The 20,780-nt window shown below is 41.1% G+C and overlaps 1 protein-coding gene across 1 annotated transcript; it reads left to right on the plus strand.

Moving 5' to 3' along the window:
• Positions 1-1,330: 1,330 nt before the first annotated feature.
• kcnj4 (potassium inwardly rectifying channel subfamily J member 4) lies at positions 1,331-3,322 on the plus strand. Its single transcript, XM_076266859.1, has one exon. The coding sequence runs from the start codon at positions 1,382-1,384 to the stop codon at positions 2,840-2,842; it is 1,461 nt and encodes a 486-aa protein (XP_076122974.1). The 5' UTR covers positions 1,331-1,381; the 3' UTR covers positions 2,843-3,322.
• The last annotated feature ends 17,458 nt before the right edge of the window (positions 3,323-20,780 follow it).

Consider the following 20,780-nt stretch of genomic DNA (forward strand, 5'->3'; position numbering starts at 1 on the left):
AATGGTGACAATGCCGATACCCAATCTTTTGGTGTAGACTGCACTGCAGCATCAGCTAGACCCATTTTCACATTCTCCAGTCCATTAGGAGGCAGCTGAACACGAATGCCATGGGAACGGCACGAGCAGACAGGTAAGTGGCCACGGCAAAATTGAGTATCAAAGTCCAGAATTCTGCATGCATGAAAAATTGTGTACCATGCTGAACCTGTTGTGTGAATCATCTTGGGAAGTGATGGTGCCCACAACCAGGGGTTAAAGTGTGTGTGTGTGTGTGTGTGTGTGTGTGTGTGTGTGGGGTGGGGGGTGGGGACACATTTCCGCCACCTCAGATAAATTAATAATAAATATATTCTTTCACACCAACTGTATAGCGCGATGATATTGTTAAAATAAATGGTGTTTTTCGCATGTACAGAGGTGTACAAGAAGCTAGCAATTCTTGTCCAAAAAGTATTGCTACACCACAATACTCAATATGCTGTCCAACGGTGAGTCAATTTTCCCCATTGCACCGACACTGGATTTTAGGGTTCCCCCACCTGCCAAATCCCACTTTAACCACTGCCCACAAAAGATAATGTAGGAGCCTTTTTTGGTGATAGGCTTGTCTTGGTTCCCATATCAGTATGACCCAAGTGATGGTGTGCTTTGAAAGGGAGGTGGGTGGAAGGAGATGGGACAGGGCATCAAGAGACCTGGCTCAGAAATAATCCCTAAATCTGAGCTGACCGCAATCCCTCCCATGTAGCTAAACACAACTCACCTTCCACAGTAATCCCGTCTAGGTGAGAGAGAGGTAGCCATTGTCGTTATTTGCAGGTAACTCAGGTCTATGTCAAAGTGAATGGGGTCAAGCAAAAAAGGAGGTTGAATCATGTCTGTGTTTACCTCCTGATTCTCTTTGATGGAGAAACTGAATTTAATGGAGTGGAGTAGCAGACTACCTCTCAGCTCCTGTGGGGGGTGGGGGGGATGAGTCATACTTTATCTTTCTCCCTAGAGCGAGCATGCTATGCATAGTCTTTTGTGTCATTTGAAGGGTGCGCTGGAATGCACGAGGAGGCCAAGACGATTATGTACTATAATATACTGTATTATGCTCCTCCAAAATCTGTCCCCTTTTGTTTTGCCAACCTACCACTAACCCTCTTCAGTTCTCCAGAGTCTTTACTTTTATGTTTGAACCATTCCTCTATTTTGTTCTAAATGTATCTTCAATGTATGTATCTTTAGGTACTGCATTGTACTGCCAGATGAGGATGGGCTAAAAATATCCACTCTCGGCCTTCACAATGGTAACAGCACCCCGAACCGTAACTTGCTCTCACCAGGGGGATCGGATGTCTTAGGGGGTGGAGGGGGCCTGGGTGGCCGAGGCATGGGGAGTCCCTACAATGGCAAGATCCTGACCACCGGTGCCAACCAGCTCAGGAGCCGCTTCGTCAAGAAGAATGGCCAGTGCAATGTGATGTTCTCCAACATGGAGGACAAGCCCCGACGCTACCTGGCAGACATTTTCACCACCTGTGTGGACATCCGCTGGAGGTACCTGTTCCTCATCTTCTGCTCCACATTCCTGGTCTCCTGGTTCGTTTTTGGAGTGATCTTCTACTTAGTGTCTTTGGCCCATGGAGACTTTGATGAGCACCTGAGAATGGTCTCGACTCCAGGCTCAGGGGTTGGGGGTGGGTTGGGGTCTGGTGTTGGGGGAAGGGCTGTTGAGCAGAAAGAGTGGAAGCCCTGCCTCTTGCATGTGGAAGGGTTTGTTGGGGCCTTTTTGTTTTCCATTGAAACACAGACCACGATTGGCTATGGGTGGCGTTGTGTGACTGAAGAGTGCCCGTTGGCTGTTGTGACAGTGGTGGTTCAGTCCATATTGGGCTGTATCATAGACTCCTTCATGATCGGTACCATCATGGCAAAGATGGCGCGGCCTAAGAAGAGGAACCAGACGCTGATGTTCTCCAACAACGCCGTCATCGCCCTCCGCGACGGCAAGCTGTGCCTCATGTGGCGTGTGGGAAACCTGCGCCGGAGCCACATTGTGGAGGCCCATGTTCGGGCCCAGCTCATCAGGCCCTACGTGACCACCGAGGGGGAGTTCATCCCTCTGGAGCAGACTGACCTCAACGTGGGCTATGACACGGGAATAGACCGGCTGTTTCTCGTGTCGCCTCTTGTGATAGTCCACGAGATCGATGAGGACAGCCCGCTCTATGGCATGAGCCGGGCCGACCTGGAGTCAGACGAGTTTGAGATCGTGGTCATCCTAGAGGGCATGGTGGAGGCTACGGCCATGACCACCCAGTGCCGTAGCTCCTACCTGTCAAAGGAGATCCTCTGGGGCCATCGGTTTGAGCCGGTGATATTTGAGGACCGAGACCGCTACCAGGTGGACTATGCACGGTTCCACAAAACCTACGAGGTTTCCTCCACGCCACACTGCAGCGCCAAGGAGCTCAGCGAGACTGCTGGGCACCGCTCCTCAGCCTCCTCCCGCTCTGTGTCCCCTGTTAGCCAAGCAGCCACCCAGAACTTTCTGATGCCCCATTCCCCCAGCGCCTTCTGCTACGAGAACGAGGTGGCCCTTTGCATTGCTGGGGAGGAAGAGGAGGAGGAGGAGGCGGAACAGCCAAACCAGCTGGTGGTAGATGTTGGAGACTCTGAGACTGATAGGATTGCCATATCCAAAGACTTCCAGAAGATGTTTCAGGAGACAGGATCAACGACATCTGGCAACAACACGCTTTTAGACACAGACAATCAGATAGAGTTTGACATTCTTCAGACTTCCATTCCTCTTGATCCTGTAACATACAAAAGTGAGCCAGAATTCTGAGGTCTCAACAGACGGTAAAGTTCACCCTACCCCAGACTAATTCCAATCCCAACACAAATCTTCTTGACCTCAAGACTCAGAATTTAAGAAAGCAAACTCACACTTTTAGGAGTGAGGAGGTAGCTCTTGTGACAGTTTGCACATTTTCTTTTTTCTCAACACTGTAGGACAAACAGAAAAGACCAACCTTGTCTTGAGTTGTGGAGTTGTGGAGTTGTTGAGTCCTTCAGTGTACATGCTTGAATCTTAGGAGTGATTCACTTCACAGTTGAAGGAAACCATGATACGATTGCAGACTCCCCGGTCTCATCTTCTCCCTTCATATGAAGAGGTGAATAGCCACCTTAGATGAAGAGACGTGGTTCTGTGGTGAAGGCAGGCAGCCATGGCGATGACTCAGTCACCTAAAGGTCAAGGTAAATGACTGAGTTGCCAAGGCATGAATATGGAGGAAATGTTACACAAAACCAAATGAGGACATTTTGCACTTGAAGGTAGATCTTCAGAAGATACTCAGGGTAGTTTTAAAAAGACATTGATCTGTCAATACTAAATGCTGTGTCTCCACAGCTGGTAAGTACTGTATTAAGATCTATTTATGGTATTTGCTTGGAGTAATTCTTTCTGATCTTCTTTGTTTTGTTCTGCACAAGCAAAAGAGAGATCATGACATACGATACAAGATATGAATCACTCCTTCTGTGAGAGGAGATAAACAACCATTTCAACCTGGACTTTTATCATATAGATAATAGAGACAAAGAGTGAAAGAGAGCATTTGCTGATTCTAACAGCTAAAACAATTCGACAAGCCTGTAGACATTGTTTTCCAGTTGTGTTTCTTTCAGACTGACTACATTTAAATAAGAATCTCTGATTTCTTGATATTATAAAAAAAAAAAACATGGTTGACACCATGGGCGGTGTCTTCCTGACAAAAAAAAACAGTTTTTTTCTTTACAGGAATTATTCTTTAATTGCAACTACTTAGCTCTCAAAATGTCTCTGGTCACTGTTGTTATGTGTCTGGGGATAAAAGCCCACATATGTGTGAACAAAAAAACAAAAACAAACCTTAAACAGACCATCTGAAAGCAGCTGGGCTCAGTCAAAGAGATTCAGTGTAGTAGTATATTACTTAAGAAAGATAACCTTTTGATATTTCAAGATGGAAGGTGAAAGCTTTGTTCAGATGAGCAAAAGCAAGGGCAGGACACTTTTGATTAATTTACACAATCAAAACAATTTTGTCTATATGATTACTTTAAGGTCTTTGCTCAATGTCTAATTGTTTTTACTATGTTTTACTGTACTGTCTGTACTTAGTGAGGAGTCTAATTCTGTTGAAGAATGTACTTGGACACAGCCATGTCTAGACATATGGGGGTAATGCAGTCTGTGACTGAATTTTGTTTGTTTTATTTTTGTACTGATGAAAATGGCAATTCTCCGATGTTGCACTGTTGTTGAGAGAAACAGGCTTATTACTGTTAAAATGAGAAAATCAGTTTTGCTCATGTTATGCTCATTTCTCAGTGAGTTCACTTCTTAATGACTTATTAACACTTATTCATTTCTTTGGAGAGATATTTTGAATATTCAATATTTCTTGAATCAGTTTCACGTTTTTGCTTTTGCACCTGAAAAAAAAAATGTTTTTCAGTATTTGAGTGAGTGACCAGAATTCAACATGTATAAAAACATCTTAAATTTCAGCTGTAAGGCTTATAGAATTCATTTGAGAACGTAACATTTTAACACCCAAACTTTAGGTATTTGCTGTGTATTTATTTATTTGGTTGTTTTTTAATTGGTCTCCCTTTTTGTTCAGATATTGGTGGCCTGCAGTGGAGTGTGTTTGCTTCAACCAAGAGAAGTTAACATGCATTAGAAATGAGTTCACGACAAAAAAACTTGTATAAACTGAAGAGCAGGCAACACATATACCAACTTACTACATCTGATCTGTTATGACTTGGTTTCTGATGTTTTGTTTAGGGGGGAGGGAGAGGGAGGATCAAACTCCTAATCAATGGATGAATAACAGTTGGACTAAACGTTTAACTTTTAGATAAGAATGAAACAATTGAATTAAAGCTGTTATTTTGCTTTTTTTTCAGGAAATATGTAAACTGTGTTTTCTTGCTTAAATACTCGACCCTTAGTGTACCAGTGAAATCCATGCATGGAGTAACATCCTCAAACCAAAAGTTACTCAACAATGACCTGGCAATAATTTGAAAAGTGTATGACTTGAAGAATGATTACAAAATACTTGTAAGCACTTTATTCCTTATGTACTTATATCGTCTGATATAAAATATGACAATAAATATTTAATATTGGAATGTTTAAAAACTGTTTGGTGACTTGCATTTGTAAACACACATTTCCCTTAGTGCTTTGTCAATAAATGTTTCTATACTCCTAACAATATCAGCAAAAATAGTTTATTATAATGAGTTACAATGAATGGAAACAATTTTAGGCTCTCCTGGTTGTTTCCTCCCATTTTCCTTTACAGAGTCCATTTTGGCATGTGCACGAACAAGATAATGGAAATGACTAATTGTATTGGTCAGTCAGTTTGAACAAAGTGCTTCACCATCGATAACATCGCCTCGGGTGATGCAAATCACAATCCATTATGTAACACATTTACACACACATTGAACAGAAACAAAACACAAACTAGCCTACAGATCCCTCAGTGAGACCATTTTACAGAGGTTTTTATGTTTCAGGTAAGCCGGGAACAAAGAAGCTTAGAGCAAAACTGCAATCCTCTATCATGAGTGATTGCATAAGTCTTGTCATAAGTTATCAAAAGTATGTTATTCCTGTTATATCTTCCTGTATGAAAATATTTAATCAAGATAGCTAGGGAGGCCATGAGTGGGCATGTGACGATTTTCCCTGCTGTCCCATTGGTTGCCACCAGATGGCTCTAAAGACATTCCAATCAAGCTTTACCCCTCTTCCCTCACTCACGCCTCTAGAACACATACCCCCTCTAGTGGTCGACTTCATAATTCAGCTTTAGTCTTTCAGATATGGGGAGCCTTGGATAAAACCGTAGGAGAAATGGAGCCTACTGAAAACTCTGTGAAAGTCTGATATTTTGTGTTAAGCAGCATTTGGTTTTCATCAACAGTAGTATGCCCCTCTAATGCGTGTACATCCCCATTACTTTGAAACAGTGAATAATGTGCTGGATTATTGTGTGGCTTTGGTTCCATGTATAAGTGCATCTCAAAAAATCATGTAAAAGTCCATTGCCATGCATAGACAGAGAGATTAAAGGCTCGGAAAAATCATTGCTGGTGTTTTGACTTAATTAGCTGATTAGAGCAGATTAGAGCAGATCTCATGTCGATATATTTTTTATATCATACATTCTCTATTCTACTATTTTGAGATTCTGGATTTTTGAGAGATTAAAACAAAAAGAAGGCTTGAAATATTTCACCATATGTGTGAATGTAGGTTATATGAAAGTTTCACTTTTTGAAATAAATCGCAGGGAACAAAATAACTTTTCCATGATATTCTATTTTTTTCTCAGCTTGTTTTTTGATGATCTAGTGTTTTCTCCACACCCTTGTCACCTGTTATGGGGAGAGGAAGAAAGTAATTTTATTCACAATACAACATGGGTATATAGTTGGCTTTACCATGAACACAAATGCACTTAAATGTTCCCAATAGTTTGGAAACATTTGGAAATATTGTGTGTGTGTACGTGTGCATGTGTGTGTGTGTGTGTGTGTGTGTGTGTGTGTGTGTGTATGTGTGCGCGTCTCAGTGTGTTTTCTTGACTTATTTAAAACTAGAACGTTTGTGAGCAGACCATCCCATTAAATGTTCAGAGTTGATGTTGGTGATAAAAGTTGAAAAGAAGGGGTGGTCGTGGGTTGGGGCTGAAAGCTCTGATCTTAGCTGTCACGGTTGACATCTGGTGACCTCCCACTGAAGACCCCAAGCTCATTTCAATCCCGGGGAAAGAGGGAGATGGGCAAGATGAGGCAAAAATATAAGAGAAAGCAGGCAGTACTGCTGTACCTCAGTACAAGTGCAGCCTCTCAAACATGGTCTGCCCACCAAACACAGTTATGGAGAACTCCATTTAATTACAGTTTTTCTCAGTCACTTTGGTGCTTTTCTCAGATCAGAATGAAAATTCTCATAACTATTAGTTCAACCACAACATTTAGTCATTTGTGCACATCATAGTAGCAATTTCTCCTTCCTCTGAACAAATTGCAAATGCTTTTGGACATATATCAGTTGCTTTGTCATGTCAGTCAAAATGAACTATACTTATGAATGCTGAATAGTCGTTCTCAATAAAACTAGTCTTCATTTCATTGCTTGAGTCATTACATACAAAATTGGTGAACTAGTTATCAAATTCTGTCACAATGCTAGAATTGCAAAGAGCATATACAGTACAAATGTGAAACGTACATATTCAGTGTCTTGTACTCACTTACTCTCCTAACTACAGCAATTTCTAACTTTACTGTAGTTTTCAAATGGCTGTACACATACTGTATAGTGCTCTCTTGAGTATATTCAGGTAGTGTCACCGAGTTCTGACCTTTTTTGCATGGGAAAACACTGAGAGAATAAACTGCCATAATGAAAACATGACAAAGCCATTTGACTATCTTGTTCATAAACGATGGTGTCAAGACTTCTCATTTTGATGACACTGACACTGACATAAATACTTACTTTTGAGGAAGTGATGTGCTTTTTCAGGTTATCCACTAGGTTTTGCAAGTTGCACTAATTGTTTTGAGAAATGCACTAACTGCTGTGCAAATGTTAATAGTGATGTAAGAAAAGCACCAAAGCGACTGAGAAAAACTGTAACTGTTCCGAACTGATGCATTAGAGTTGTGAAGCCATCCATTAGGAGTTCAGTGCTTACAGGGGGCAGAACTGCTTAAAATCAAGACATGAAGTGACATATTGTGTTTTTCTTCTTTGTCTGTTTTGTCCTTTCCCGTAACTATTCAAAATATCTCTATCAGATAACTGGAATGACAGAGAATGGTCATATGATTCAAATAAAAAGAGTAATTAGAACCAAATCCTCAAAAACTTGTAAGTCCTGCCTGCTTCTGGCTTCTATATCTCACATTTGAAGCAAACATCTCCAGTAACATTTAGATTGTCAAGTTGTTATAAAAAGTCCAAATTGTATTGTAACTTTAATTTTATGTAGAATTTTGTATTTTAAATAATAATCAGGCATTGCATCAAATGAAAAAGAAGCCACATTTATACAGTTTTACTTTTAAGCAGTGTTTTTATGTATTTCATAAAACCTTTGTACAACCTTTAGAAAACCTCATGGAAACATAGTAATGTATGAGTTAAGAGTTTGTGTGATCTCAAAATGATGACTTTTTGCCCTTTAGAAGAAATAAAAAAAAAAATGAATGAATGAACTACTAAAGTAATCACATTTTCCTGTGTTGAATTGATCCACAGCTGATAGGGAAATTGACTCTGAGACTCTGGAAATATGCAGTGGTCATATTTCTGCAAATATAGTAAGCTGATACAACTTTGGTTGGGTGCCACTATAAGACAACAAAAAAACAACAAACAAAAACATTTCAATATTGAAAAGAAAATGTCCACAGCTCCAGATGTCGTTGCATCATTCCGGGTAACCATGCTGTAATTTACCGTATTGATTTAGAGCTGAACATGAAGTGACATGTTCACAAATCACCCAGAATGTATGAAGAATGCTGACACACGACTCATGACAAAGGTCCCATCCAGACACAACTGGACCTAAGTCACGTGATGGCTAAATTGGAAAACATTGCGTCGGACATGCCCAAATCACCATTGCGGAGACAGGAAAACCCCTTCTCTTAAAATAAAGAGGGATAAACTCTTACATTTTTTTGAGCTCCTATTCCATAATTAAATCACACAGGCCATTTAATTTTAATTAAGTTAAAATATCATCCTCCATTTTGGTTTAATAAGCCATTTCCCTTTTCTCCTCCATAGTTCTAAACAACCTACCCCCTCACCCCACCCTATCCTTTTTACAGGGGCACTCACACGATCCATGTTTTGATACTATCTTTGAAAATGGGATGAAGTTAGACTTTTTAACCTTTGGAAAAGAGCTGGGACATTTCACCAGACAGATAAAAAGGTTTTGGTGGCAGGGGAGCCAATTCACAGCCCCAGCCCTTCAGGCTATCAGCTTTATTAGTTGGTGGGCTCGGTTTGTGGGCTGGTAAAAAGAGGGGGGATGTGGGGGAGGCAACATGATGGCCATTATGGGTGGTGGTTGGGAGGGAGGGGGTCCATAGTGATTCTATTGTGCATTGTTTCTGCTGTGAAATGCCTGTAGTCAACAGAGATTCATTGTGTGACCCATAACTGCCCACTGCAGTGCTAATTATGGGCTGGGTTTGCCTCCATCACTCACCCCTTTTCCATCTCTCTCTCTCTCTCTCTCTCTCTCTCTCTTTCTCTCTTTCTTGTCTTCTTTCCTGTTAGTCTTCACCCCTCACCCGTCTCTCTGCCTTGGGTCCATGACTGGTCGGTGGCTTCCTGTTGTGGTCCCGTTCAGCACTGCTCCCTGACTGATCCTGATGACCCTCCATCACTTTTTCCTGCTCTTTGTTGCTCTGTGATCCCAGTGATTCATGTCTGTGACATGTCCCTCATTCCTTCATCTATCCTCCAGCCCTAAAGTGCCCCAAAATACCCCCAGCTCACCCATTAATTCTGCAGCTGTGGGCGACTGCAGTGACATCTCTCTCTCTCTCTCTCTCTCTCTCTCTCTCTCTCTCTCTCTCTCTCTCTCTTTCTCTCATGTTCTCCACTCTTTTTTGTCTGTCTATGTGGTTTAAAGTTTTTATTTTATTGCCATCCCGTAATGCTTACTAAGCTTATACTGATCAGGTCCACTATAATCCACCCAGCTTTGTGTCCGTGGCTGTCCCTCTCGTTGGTTTCCTGTGGGTCTCCTCCCCCCTTCTACCCCTCTCCTCTCCTCTCAGGTGAGACACCACACGTATACGGTTTCAGATTCCCCACATACTTTCAGGTGAAGGGGGAGGCTGAACTGACCGAATGTGGAACGCTCCTCCCTGTTTACCTGCCCCTGTGTCTCACCCACTGGTCAAACACATTACAGTTGAATAACGTCTCATTTGAGTCAGTATTGTACGTGAAAGTAAATAACAGGGAAATTCCTCACAAGTTCCTTTAGCCTATAGGAAGGAGGAAGAAGGTTTCTACATTAGGAAATGACTGGTTATAATGAGATCCCAGACATATACAGAGGCCAACTGCATATTCAGTGATACCATCCGTTCATTCATAACTTTATCTTTAAAGAAACAAATATGGGAGCTCTATAAGTCTGACATAGTTAATTAGGTCAAGTTAAATTAAATTACATATTCACCAAGAGAAATCAGGTATGCTAGATCACCAGTTGATGATAACAGTGAGGAACATATTTGCATATTTTCTTCAAGAACACAGAATGAGTACAAAGAAAACAGTCTAAATTCATTAGAATTTTGGCATGAAATAGAAACGCCTGCTTGACACAATGTTTCTATTTTTCCCCAAAGGAAACAATACAATAGCAAAACAAAGAGGAAGATGCTTCTAAGGGTAGCTATGGCTTGTCTTAGATAAAACGAAGACATTCAAATGTCATGACTGAGATTATGACTTTTACGTAATATTCTGCTGTTATTGTCAGCTGCTGCTGTTGTGTCCCCCAAGCAGCATTTTGGTCATGTCAGGCACCACACTTGTCAGATGTTGTTAGTAATGCACACGATCACTGTGAATTTCTTCCGAGCAAACCCTGAATAAACTGCCCAGCTTTTAGGCATATTTCACCATATGTGTTTCCTTTTGTGTACCTCACAGTGTAGAACCAAAGCAAATGTACAATGCTCTTTTCCATTCTATTCCATCAATCACACAGACTAAATTCCAGTTAATCTACGTACACATTCCAGTCATATAATAATGTAGAAAGGCATTTGACATGACATGAAATGTTAAACCAGATAATTTCATGAGAGCTGTCTTTGATTCAGTGTGTGTTTGACTGATGCACAATGTTGAATCAAGTGTGCAACTAAGCAGCCCTGAAACAAGTTAGCTGTCTCTTCAGAAGACTCTCTCTTATACAAAGTTGCATGTCAACCCCACAGTCCACCACCACTGCGACTCAATTTCCACTAACTTGTATTTTAAAATAAATGCTAGACTCAATGACATTGATAAACATGCCATCCAAAAACGAATTAAATCAATAATTACGCCCCCATTGAGGTGATGCGTGGAAATGTTATCAGCCTCATAAATGCCTTGCTGTAACAGCACATTTTTCCCATTCTGGTGCTAGTGTGGACAGCGAGTGCATTGTTGTGCTTGAATGCACTAAGACTGATGTCATTTCTGCTCAAGACTGTGTCAGTGCTTGTCTGCAACAGTTCTAGAGCCATAGCAGTTGGTCAGCAGGGAGACAAGCGTTTCCAGTGGGCAGAAATGGACCGTCCATTACCTAGAAGATTCTATTATAATTACTGGTGCATAGCGAAGGGTAAGTATGTGGACATAAACCTGCGTTTGTGAGAAAATGCGGAAGCAATACACCAGTGAGGGGATGACCTGTTATCAGGGCATGTCTCTGTGCATGTAAAACGTACCTTCCCTAGTATTGTATAGCATCAGCATATTCAAGCATGCTTAGCGTTGCTTTGTTGAGCTAATATTTATATGGACATAACAATATAAGTTCGTCCTAAATAAAAGCATGTGATTTTCTATTGGAGTGTATCTACACTGATTGTGTACACATGTGTGTCAAAGAGAATAATGTTCATCTGTGTGTGTTAACATATATTTGCATCCCTATATGGGTGTGTGTTTGTATATACATGTGCATCTGTGGTGTGTATAGGTTTTGTGAGTGTCTGAGCACGGCTGGCTCGGAGAGGCTGTGCGAGAGCAGCTGGGGGCCCTGTGTTTGAACCCAGGCTCACATGGGCCCAGCGCAGGAGGGCCGCGGGGCGAGGAGGCGATGGGAGAGGGGGTTGCCACCGACGAACTCTCCATCTCCCTCTCCCCTTTCATCTCCCCAGCCTGGCCACCAACAACGGGGCCTTTCATTCGGGCATCTCTGCGGCCGCCCTCAGACCCCCCGAGGCCCCCACCCTTTCACGCTGCTTAATTCAATGTTCCGAGAAGAACTCATGATTGGAAAGTGACTCGTTTTTTTTTTTCTCTTTCTCTCCTCCGTCTTCCTCCGGCTCGTCTCCAGTCTCTTGCTGACCTACCCGTTCCATGCACGCACACACACACACACACACACATACACACACACACACACACACACACACACACACACACACACACACACACACACACACTGTATGGCAACAACATCTGCAGAAATGCAGAGAAGGAAGGGAATGAGGTACACAACAATCTTGCCAGGATGACATCAGTGCGTCACGTTCTCAGAGATGGGAAAGACCCGCTTCATGGAAAGCAGAGAATGGAGAAATCCAATCCAACAGGTCTGAAGAAACTAAGTTGACTGTGCTCTGACGTTAAAGGATGCTTTGAGAATAAATAAGAGTGACTCCAACGGTATGAGGATGCAACACATGACCGGTGATGAGATATGTAGAGAACGAACGAGAGGAGGAAGTGGGCAGCATCTGCCTCTTGGCACCTCAGAGAGAGCTAGATCCAGCCTGGACAAAGCTGGACAATCTCTAGGCCATGTAGGAGGACTCAGCATCAATACTGACCATGAAATATCAGTGTCCAGTGTTGATTCTTGCACAATCACCTCCGACCAAAAATGAGCACCAAAATCTCCTTCCCAACCAATAGCATTTGGTTTAAATAATAATTTTAATGGATAAAATTAATAAAAAATATGTGCTCTTCCAATTTCTCCATTGATTATTTTATAATAATGACTTAAAGTTCAGCCTCAAATCTGTTTAATGTATGACCCAGAACTCAGGAAATAGTCGTGTCATTCATTAAATAGCTATTGTTAAATGTTGATAGGGGATCACACTACATCTCAGAGTCTGCATCAAATATTGAGCAATACCAGCAAAATACACAAGAGGGCCCTCAATTGACTCATATCTCACATGAAACACACCATTTACATCTAATAGCCTAATTAATAATCTCATGATTGCATTAGGAATCATCTCATTAATCTCCCCAATCAAAATGTTTTAAGGCACACATATGTCTTAACAGCTTACAAATAAAGAAGATACCAATTAAACAAGATACTTGAAGAAACAAAAAAAGAAAGAAAGAAAGAAAGAAAGAAAGAACTTTTTAATCTGTGAAAGACCATTTTAATCTGTGAAAATTAAATCTGTTAGCTATGGGTTAGGTGCTCAATAACATCAACTAAGTTGTTTCTTGGCATACTACTCTGTATGAAATGTTTTTCGCACATCTTAAAGTGACATATTTTTGTAATCAAGATCATCATATAATCTTAAGAATGTTGCTCACCCTTTTGGCTTTAGTCAGATGTACAAAAATACCAGCCTGGCTAAGTCTGCTTATGGCTGCATGTCAGATGAATTTGACAGCACACATAGTCCAATAGACCTAGCAAACAGCTTGAATAATTGTTAAACTTGAACCTTTCCGTTTGTGTTTTTTCTTTTCATTTAAGAATTGACACAAGAAGTTTTTTTCCTGGAGCATGATGATAACTGTTTTATTTGAATTACCACCAAAAAATCAACGAATTGATTGACACAATCCTGTGACCTCACATACATCCAAACCAAATGTTTTTCATCAACAGCTCTCAACCTGATTAAATCAATTTGAGTACAATTAAGCTAAATGGTGTTCACCATGGTGTGGAAATAATATAGGCTAATGTCTTAAACTAAAGGAGCATGGTGTTTATAGTACAATGCGCCCCAATGCCTCAGCACTCAGACACTCTTTAACTATACAGCCAGAGGCACATCCACAGTCAGTCACATCCGCTGCCATGCACTCTGGGCACCACACCACAGGCCAGAGACAGTAAGGGTTCTACACTGAGAAGAGGCATCTAAACTAACCTCTTTTATCTGCTGAATAAAATAAAGACTTTTCTGAAAAGATGGAAAGGAAAAACACTGAAAAGATACTGCTCGGGATAGTTAAAAATCCAATGGGCTATTTCTGCTTTATGTTATGGGAAATTTCAGCAATATTAATTGTTTAATTTAGACAAAAGTTGATGCAGAGAGTTGGGGAAATCCACCTGCTTAATCATATCTGATTTGAGTGATCTTAATAAATAAATCCATATTCCTGGTAAAAACAGACCTTCACCTTTGCTTTTAGTTTTGAGATATTAAGAGATTAGGACACATATTTTACAATCCAATCCAAATAATCATTTGGACTATTTGTAAGTAAAACATACAGTGGGTGCTTTCCTTCGTTTTCCTCTGGCAACTGTGATTAGTATTCCTCTGGCAACTGTGATTAGGCGACTGTTAAAGTAGTTCTAGTTCTAGCATGTCTGATAAATACATGTATGCCTCATGATTTCTTTTTCATTTGTTGATTATTTATCCTGATAAATGAGCTTTTCTAAATTCAAACTGAATTAAGCAATAGTAATGATCAAATCAATGAATTGATAACCAAATGATCAGTCAATAAAAACTTTTGTTAAAACAAAAAACTTGTTTTAAAACATTTGTGACCTGTTTATGCAGGCTGACTAATTGAGAAGTTCACTGTGGCCTTGAGGTTTTTCATTTTCATTTTGTCTTTAAAAATTGGCCTATCCATCTTCAAAATTAGGCCAAACATTATACACATTTCTGTGATTTCATGTTTTATATTTTAGGCTATTTTTCTTGTTAAGTTGCCTGCAAAAATGTAAGGTCTCATCTCGGCTGGATCAGAATCCGTAGCCTACCGTAGGCCTATGCACTCAGCCTGTCAAATCGAGGATAGAATCAGTTTGAAAATATCGGCCTGAATGACATAAAACTAGGCTACACATGATTTTCTCCGTGCTCAGAAGTATAGGCTAATGTGAAAAAATGTGATGTGCTCTGTGGTGTATTTGAACGATCAAATGTTCAACTACATAACAACAACAACAAATGGTGTGATATAAGCCTACACAACATCATTACACTTACAAAATAGGGGCAAGCAAATACACCAAGCAAATAAGTCATCTGGCCAATGAAATGTTGCCAGATAATTCCCTACAGAACCGTAAATAATAGGTGGCGTTAAGTCCTGCAGTAATAGCCAGCTATATTAGCCTAAACTAATTAGGTGCAAATGACAGCCCTTGAGCAGTATGTTCCCTGTCTCCATCTCAAGAATCGCAGCAGGGGATCTGTTTGCGATGTAATTTACCAGAGAAAGCCTCCAAACAAGGGAACGGCGGTACGGTTCAATAAAGAGCAACAGGCACCCGAGTAGCTGCACTCATCAGTAAAGCAGCCATCAAAGTTTCTTTTCCTGCCTCAGGCGTGTTAATTATGCGGGGTCACGAGGAACACAGCGTGTGTGTAATTATCAGAGGAGATGTCAGCCGCTTATTCAGCAGGGGTACAGTCAGACACCCGCTCCCACATCCTCATACACAACGTTACACTGTTCTACCCCCTCCCAAATTCACTCAGACGAACCTCTTTCATTCTGCTTTGTTCATGTAAGTGACAGTTGCGTCAAAAGGCCTGACATGGGGTTATGCCTGATGACTTTTGATTTCTGGGGTTGGAGGGTGCAGGATATTGAAACATCTTTTGTGGAATTTTAGATCATTGATTACTCTCCAAGACTCAAAGTCCAAACTAATGAAGCCAATGGTGAAAATGGCATTATGTTTACAACATTTAAATGTTGTAAATTGCCTTATAAAATTAGATGTAGCCTAGCCTATGTCATTAAAAGCTGGCATTGAACAATCTGCTCTCGAGTCTTTGCAATATATTACATTGTTTTCCATCAGTCTGAGCTTTTGACTTTAAACCCTTGAAACTATTAACTTAATTTGTATATTTAGTCACACAAAAACACCAGGTGACTCAAGATACCAACTTCATACTATCATACAGTATCTCTGTAGACCAACTTACTACATATAGCTCCCTGTATAATTTCACTTAATTTTGTGACAATTTAGATCTAATTCAGTTTCCAGTCTGTTGCCTACATCTGATTGGGACTCAATGTACTGCCGTACAAAGTCAATGAGACTAAATCACAAGTAATTTGGTCAGAAATCAGAACTATAGTATCATGTAAAAAGTGGTCCATGTTGAGGCCTCAGACTATATTTCCTTCATGGTCTATTCACACCACTGGGAACGAAGGCAGTGTCAAAGGGCAAGACATTCGGGGAACTTGCCCTTGTCTGAGTGCGCAGCCACAGTAATAAAGACACTTTTGTCCTCTTGTGAATGCTTCTGCATCATTTTATGCATTTCACTGCAAATGACTCAGGCTCCACGTCCCTTGCATCTCATTCCATCTTTATGCCGTAATATATTTCATTGTCCCTCTGCCTCTGCCTCTATTATGCACTCAAAGATTAAGATTCCTGAATACCATCAGAACTGACAACACACAACCAGAATCACTCTAACCACACCACACCACACACACACACACACTCTCTCTCTCTCTCTCTCTCTCTCTCTCTCTCTCTCACACACACACACGCACACACACACACACACCAAAATGTCTGCAGTAACTCACAACAACAATGTATGCAAGTTTATGGCCAAAGGCTGGTATTTTGTTTTGAACCAGACAGGACCAGTACCAAACTCTAATGACATCATTTCTCCATCTTCCCCTGTGCTTGTCTCCTATGACTTCTCCGCTCTCTCTCTGTCCTTAATGTCCCTGCATGTCTCACACAGCTGCAGTCAGTGTTTATGCCTTTGTGGCCGCCAAGAGCAAGGCAAGCAGAGTGAAAGAGTGAAAGAAAGGGAATGGAGAGAGTGACAGAAAGAGTGACAGGAAGAGGGCTAAGGAGAAGGAATAAATGGCTGGAGAAAAGGCAACAAAGAAGAAAAGAGAGAGAACCGTAATGAAGAGAGTGAGGATGAGAGAGAGAGAAAGAGAGAGGGAGGGAGGGAGAGAGAGAGAGAGAGAGAAAGAGAGAGATGGGACTGCAAGGGTTGCAGCTGGGTAATGAATGGTGAAGAATTAGAATGGCTGCTCACATGTCCTGAGACTTCCAGCCTAAACTAAAGCTAAATGGAGTGTCTCTGAAACAAGGGAAGAGTACACAACCCAACTCTCAGCTCTACATGGACATTAGTTAAGATACAATCAGAGGAAGCGGTCCCCTAGGAGGTGGGGAGCAAACAGGGAGAAAATGCTCCTCTGTGTCCTCAACTGAAGGTGTAAATCTATCCCATCACACCTGTGTGTCTAATGAACCAAAAACTGGACTGGACTCTTGTAAAGGCTTAGAAAGACACCGTCTGTGAGATGTGAGTGACTCTTAAAGTTTGTTTGACTCAAGGTCGTAGCCATAGAGTCACTATATTGATGTCATTATGTTTATATATACTTTCTTTTTTAAAATATTAATAGTGTTCCATAGCCCTGCTCTTCCCCTCATTGTGTTGTAATCTAATGGCATTGATTAGGGATACATACAAAGCAAAATCAATTACAACCATAACTATAATGATATGAACAAACATGTATGCATTGATATAGAAAAATGCAACCTCCAGATATTGGGGCAAAGTTTAGTCGTATTTTCTATGTAAAAACATGTGTGGCCAGATTATCATGGTTCAATGTGATCGAGTAAACAGTATTAAAGCCAAAACAACTGCACCCTAGAGTAAGCTATGACACTTTTTAACTGGAGGAGTCCTTATTTCCTCTTTGCTTCTTTTCTCACTCGACCATGCTACCTTCTATTGCTGCCCAATTGGCATCATCATGTGCGCTCCCTCTCTCTTTCTCATACTTTTTTTTATCTAAATGTTTTTTTAACTAAACATTTTCTCTTAAAAGCTTTTCAAAAATCTGCTGATAATAACTTTTAGTTGACATCTCAAATGATAAGAGAAAGGCTCCGTTCCTGTGGTCGACATCGATTCTCCAACACAAGTTTGCTTGCAGTGACCACCATGATTGGCTGATGAGCAACAAGTCTGTGCTGATGAGTAGGCATGCTGTAGACAGGCTAACAGATGCCTTACCTATTGACAGAGTATGTTTCTTTATCTTTACATCTTTATGATGACACCTTAGCATTGTAAGGAAAATTAATTTACAATAAAATGTTGCATAGTTAACATTGATTGGGTTTTGCTTGTTAGTGTTACTGCATCCCTTTCATGTTGCACAGTTATTGCCTCGCGATTGTGTGTGTGTGTGTGTGTGTGTGTGTGTGTGTGTGTGTGTGTGTGTGTGTGTGTGTTTGTGTGTGTGTGTGTGTGTGTGTGTGTGTGTGTGTGTGTGTGTGTGTGCGTGGATGCTTTTGTTGGTGTGTTTAATTGTGTCTGTCTGTCATCTGTCATCTTTTCAGTATCAATAGAAGTTTCCAGAGTATGACTGACTCATGTACATGACAGAGATGATGAGCCAGTGGCTGATAGGCCAGCTTGTGTGTCTGTGAACCTCTCAGACAAAAGCCAGAGGAATCCATTCCGAGCACAGGAATTAGATAATCCATTATTGTGTTTTGATTTTTTCAGATATGGCAAAACCCAAGGCCAACTGTAAAAAAAACTGTATGGGAGGGGGTAGTTTTGACAAAAAACGTCCCTAGAAGTCCCTTTAAAGAACAAACCCTGTTGTGCCAGTTTTGTAACCTTTCATGTTGTTCTTAGAGTTTAACCACGTCTTTGCTGAACATGGCTCTCTAGTCTCATGCATTGACTGTGAGAAACGTGCAATTGACAGACCTCACACGACACAACGTATTTGAATGTAATGTTAGAATTGGCTATGAAATATGAGATAAACTGATGACAGAATATATTCAGTTTGTATAGTTTGCATACATTGCACTGTATAAGTATTGGTGTTGGTATGGTGTTACAACATTAAATGTCCCATCTACAATTAATAGGAACATTAACAGATCTTACATTTACACGATTGGCTGGTGGCTAGTTACGCAGGCCTATAGAATTTATTAACAGTTTAGTTAACAATTTGTGATTGGGCTACCACAGCTAGTGATTATTTTGGACAGCCGAGAGTGACAGGCTATTGTAGCATAACAATTTATGCCCCTAAATGGGGGGACATGTTGAGCATAGTTGAATATTGGGGGAACATGTCCCCCTCAAAGTAGTTTATGATTACGGCCTTGGTTTGACTGCTGAAGTTTCATGGCATGCCAACCAGTTCATCAGAATAAAAACCTGGGCTAGATTTGGGGACATAGCACAGGATATAATTAGAATCCTGTTAATAAATAATCTTATACATGTTTGTCCTTAAGATAACCTAGCAGGATACTATATAAGCTAACAGGGTATAATATCACTAACAGAAATGGGAGTTTTAACGAACACAAAAACAACCCCAAAAACATCCCTCTCCAGAGACACTGCAGCCTGATCTCACCGGTTGCCATGGTGATAACACCTGCAGGATTCTCTCAGGGTGGAAAAAGGCAAAAAAACCCCACACACAGCAACTGGTCGATTTCAAAATACTACCGGAGATAAAGTCAGGTAACCAAACTCTTTCTCTCTTTACCTCATGCTTCTGCCCAAATCCCTCCCTCAGCCCCCTATCAATTTCCTTTAGATGTGCCCCCCTCACACAATTGAAGTAACTGGATTCTTCCCTTCGGCCAGCCCTGTGTAGATATGAAGAGAGTCATACAATGGAGCATTCATGGGACCCGCAATGCAAAACGCCCCCTCCCCATCTCTCTCTCTCTCTCTCTCAGTCTCCCCCTCTCCACCCATATGACCCCCCCCCATCCTACATCCCCCACCCCACCCCATCATCCCACCTCACACACTCCCCAGCTGCATAGGAACCCTGTCCAAGTTCTAGCCCCTGCCACTGTTACCACCCAACCAACGTACACCACCCCACCATCACCACCACCCCCATGCAAAAAAGAGCACAAAAGAATAGGAAATTCAGTGGTATCAGCACAAAGACAGGATTCATGGCAGCCACAGACACTCAAGGAAAAGAGGGGGAACCTATTTAAGCGTCACACAGCTGCATCAATTTATTAAAAAAGATGGGTGGAAAGGGAAAAAAAGGTCAGTGAGGGTTATGGAATGCAGAATTAGTTTTATTAACCCTTTGAAGATGGCCTGGTATGTTAATGGTGGCTTAATCATTAATATTCATCTCAATTAGCACAGACTTCGGGGGTAACTGGGACACAGGTGATGGTCTTACATTCAAACAGTGACTTACATCCCCTCTGATTGCAACATCCGTCATTCACATTTCCACCACTGAAGTCACCAATGCACTGCACGCACGACATTCAGCCCTGTACGGAGATTTTTGGGTAACACTCTTTGGCTTTGTACTCGGTGGTTAAATTATGGAAGGTTTAAATAATCTAGAGTTCATCGCATCTGCGCTCGACTCAGACAAACATGACACATTCATCTGAGCTGTTGAAACCAGTTGCTGAGTGTTGAGTGCATCCACCTGCAGGGACCTGAACAGGTGCACTGAAGACAGACTTTTTTTTCTTTTAAAGGACACCTTGAGGTCTTCTGGCTATAATTGCATTATATACACAGATCTTGTATTTTCAGAGTAAAACTGAAATTATAGGGCTATAAAAATGTTTCTGACTGGAAACAGAGTGAGAAGGTAAGCATTTTGTTTTTTATATATACATATTTACTTGGTGTGCAAAAATGCTACACTG

The sequence above is a fragment of the Alosa pseudoharengus genome, unplaced genomic scaffold (assembly GCF_046254945.1).
Source record: "Alosa pseudoharengus isolate Yale_2024_CS ecotype anadromous, Long Island Sound unplaced genomic scaffold, YU_APseudo_1.1 YU_APseudo_1.1_scf_4, whole genome shotgun sequence".
NCBI lineage: Eukaryota > Metazoa > Chordata > Actinopteri > Clupeiformes > Clupeidae > Alosa > Alosa pseudoharengus.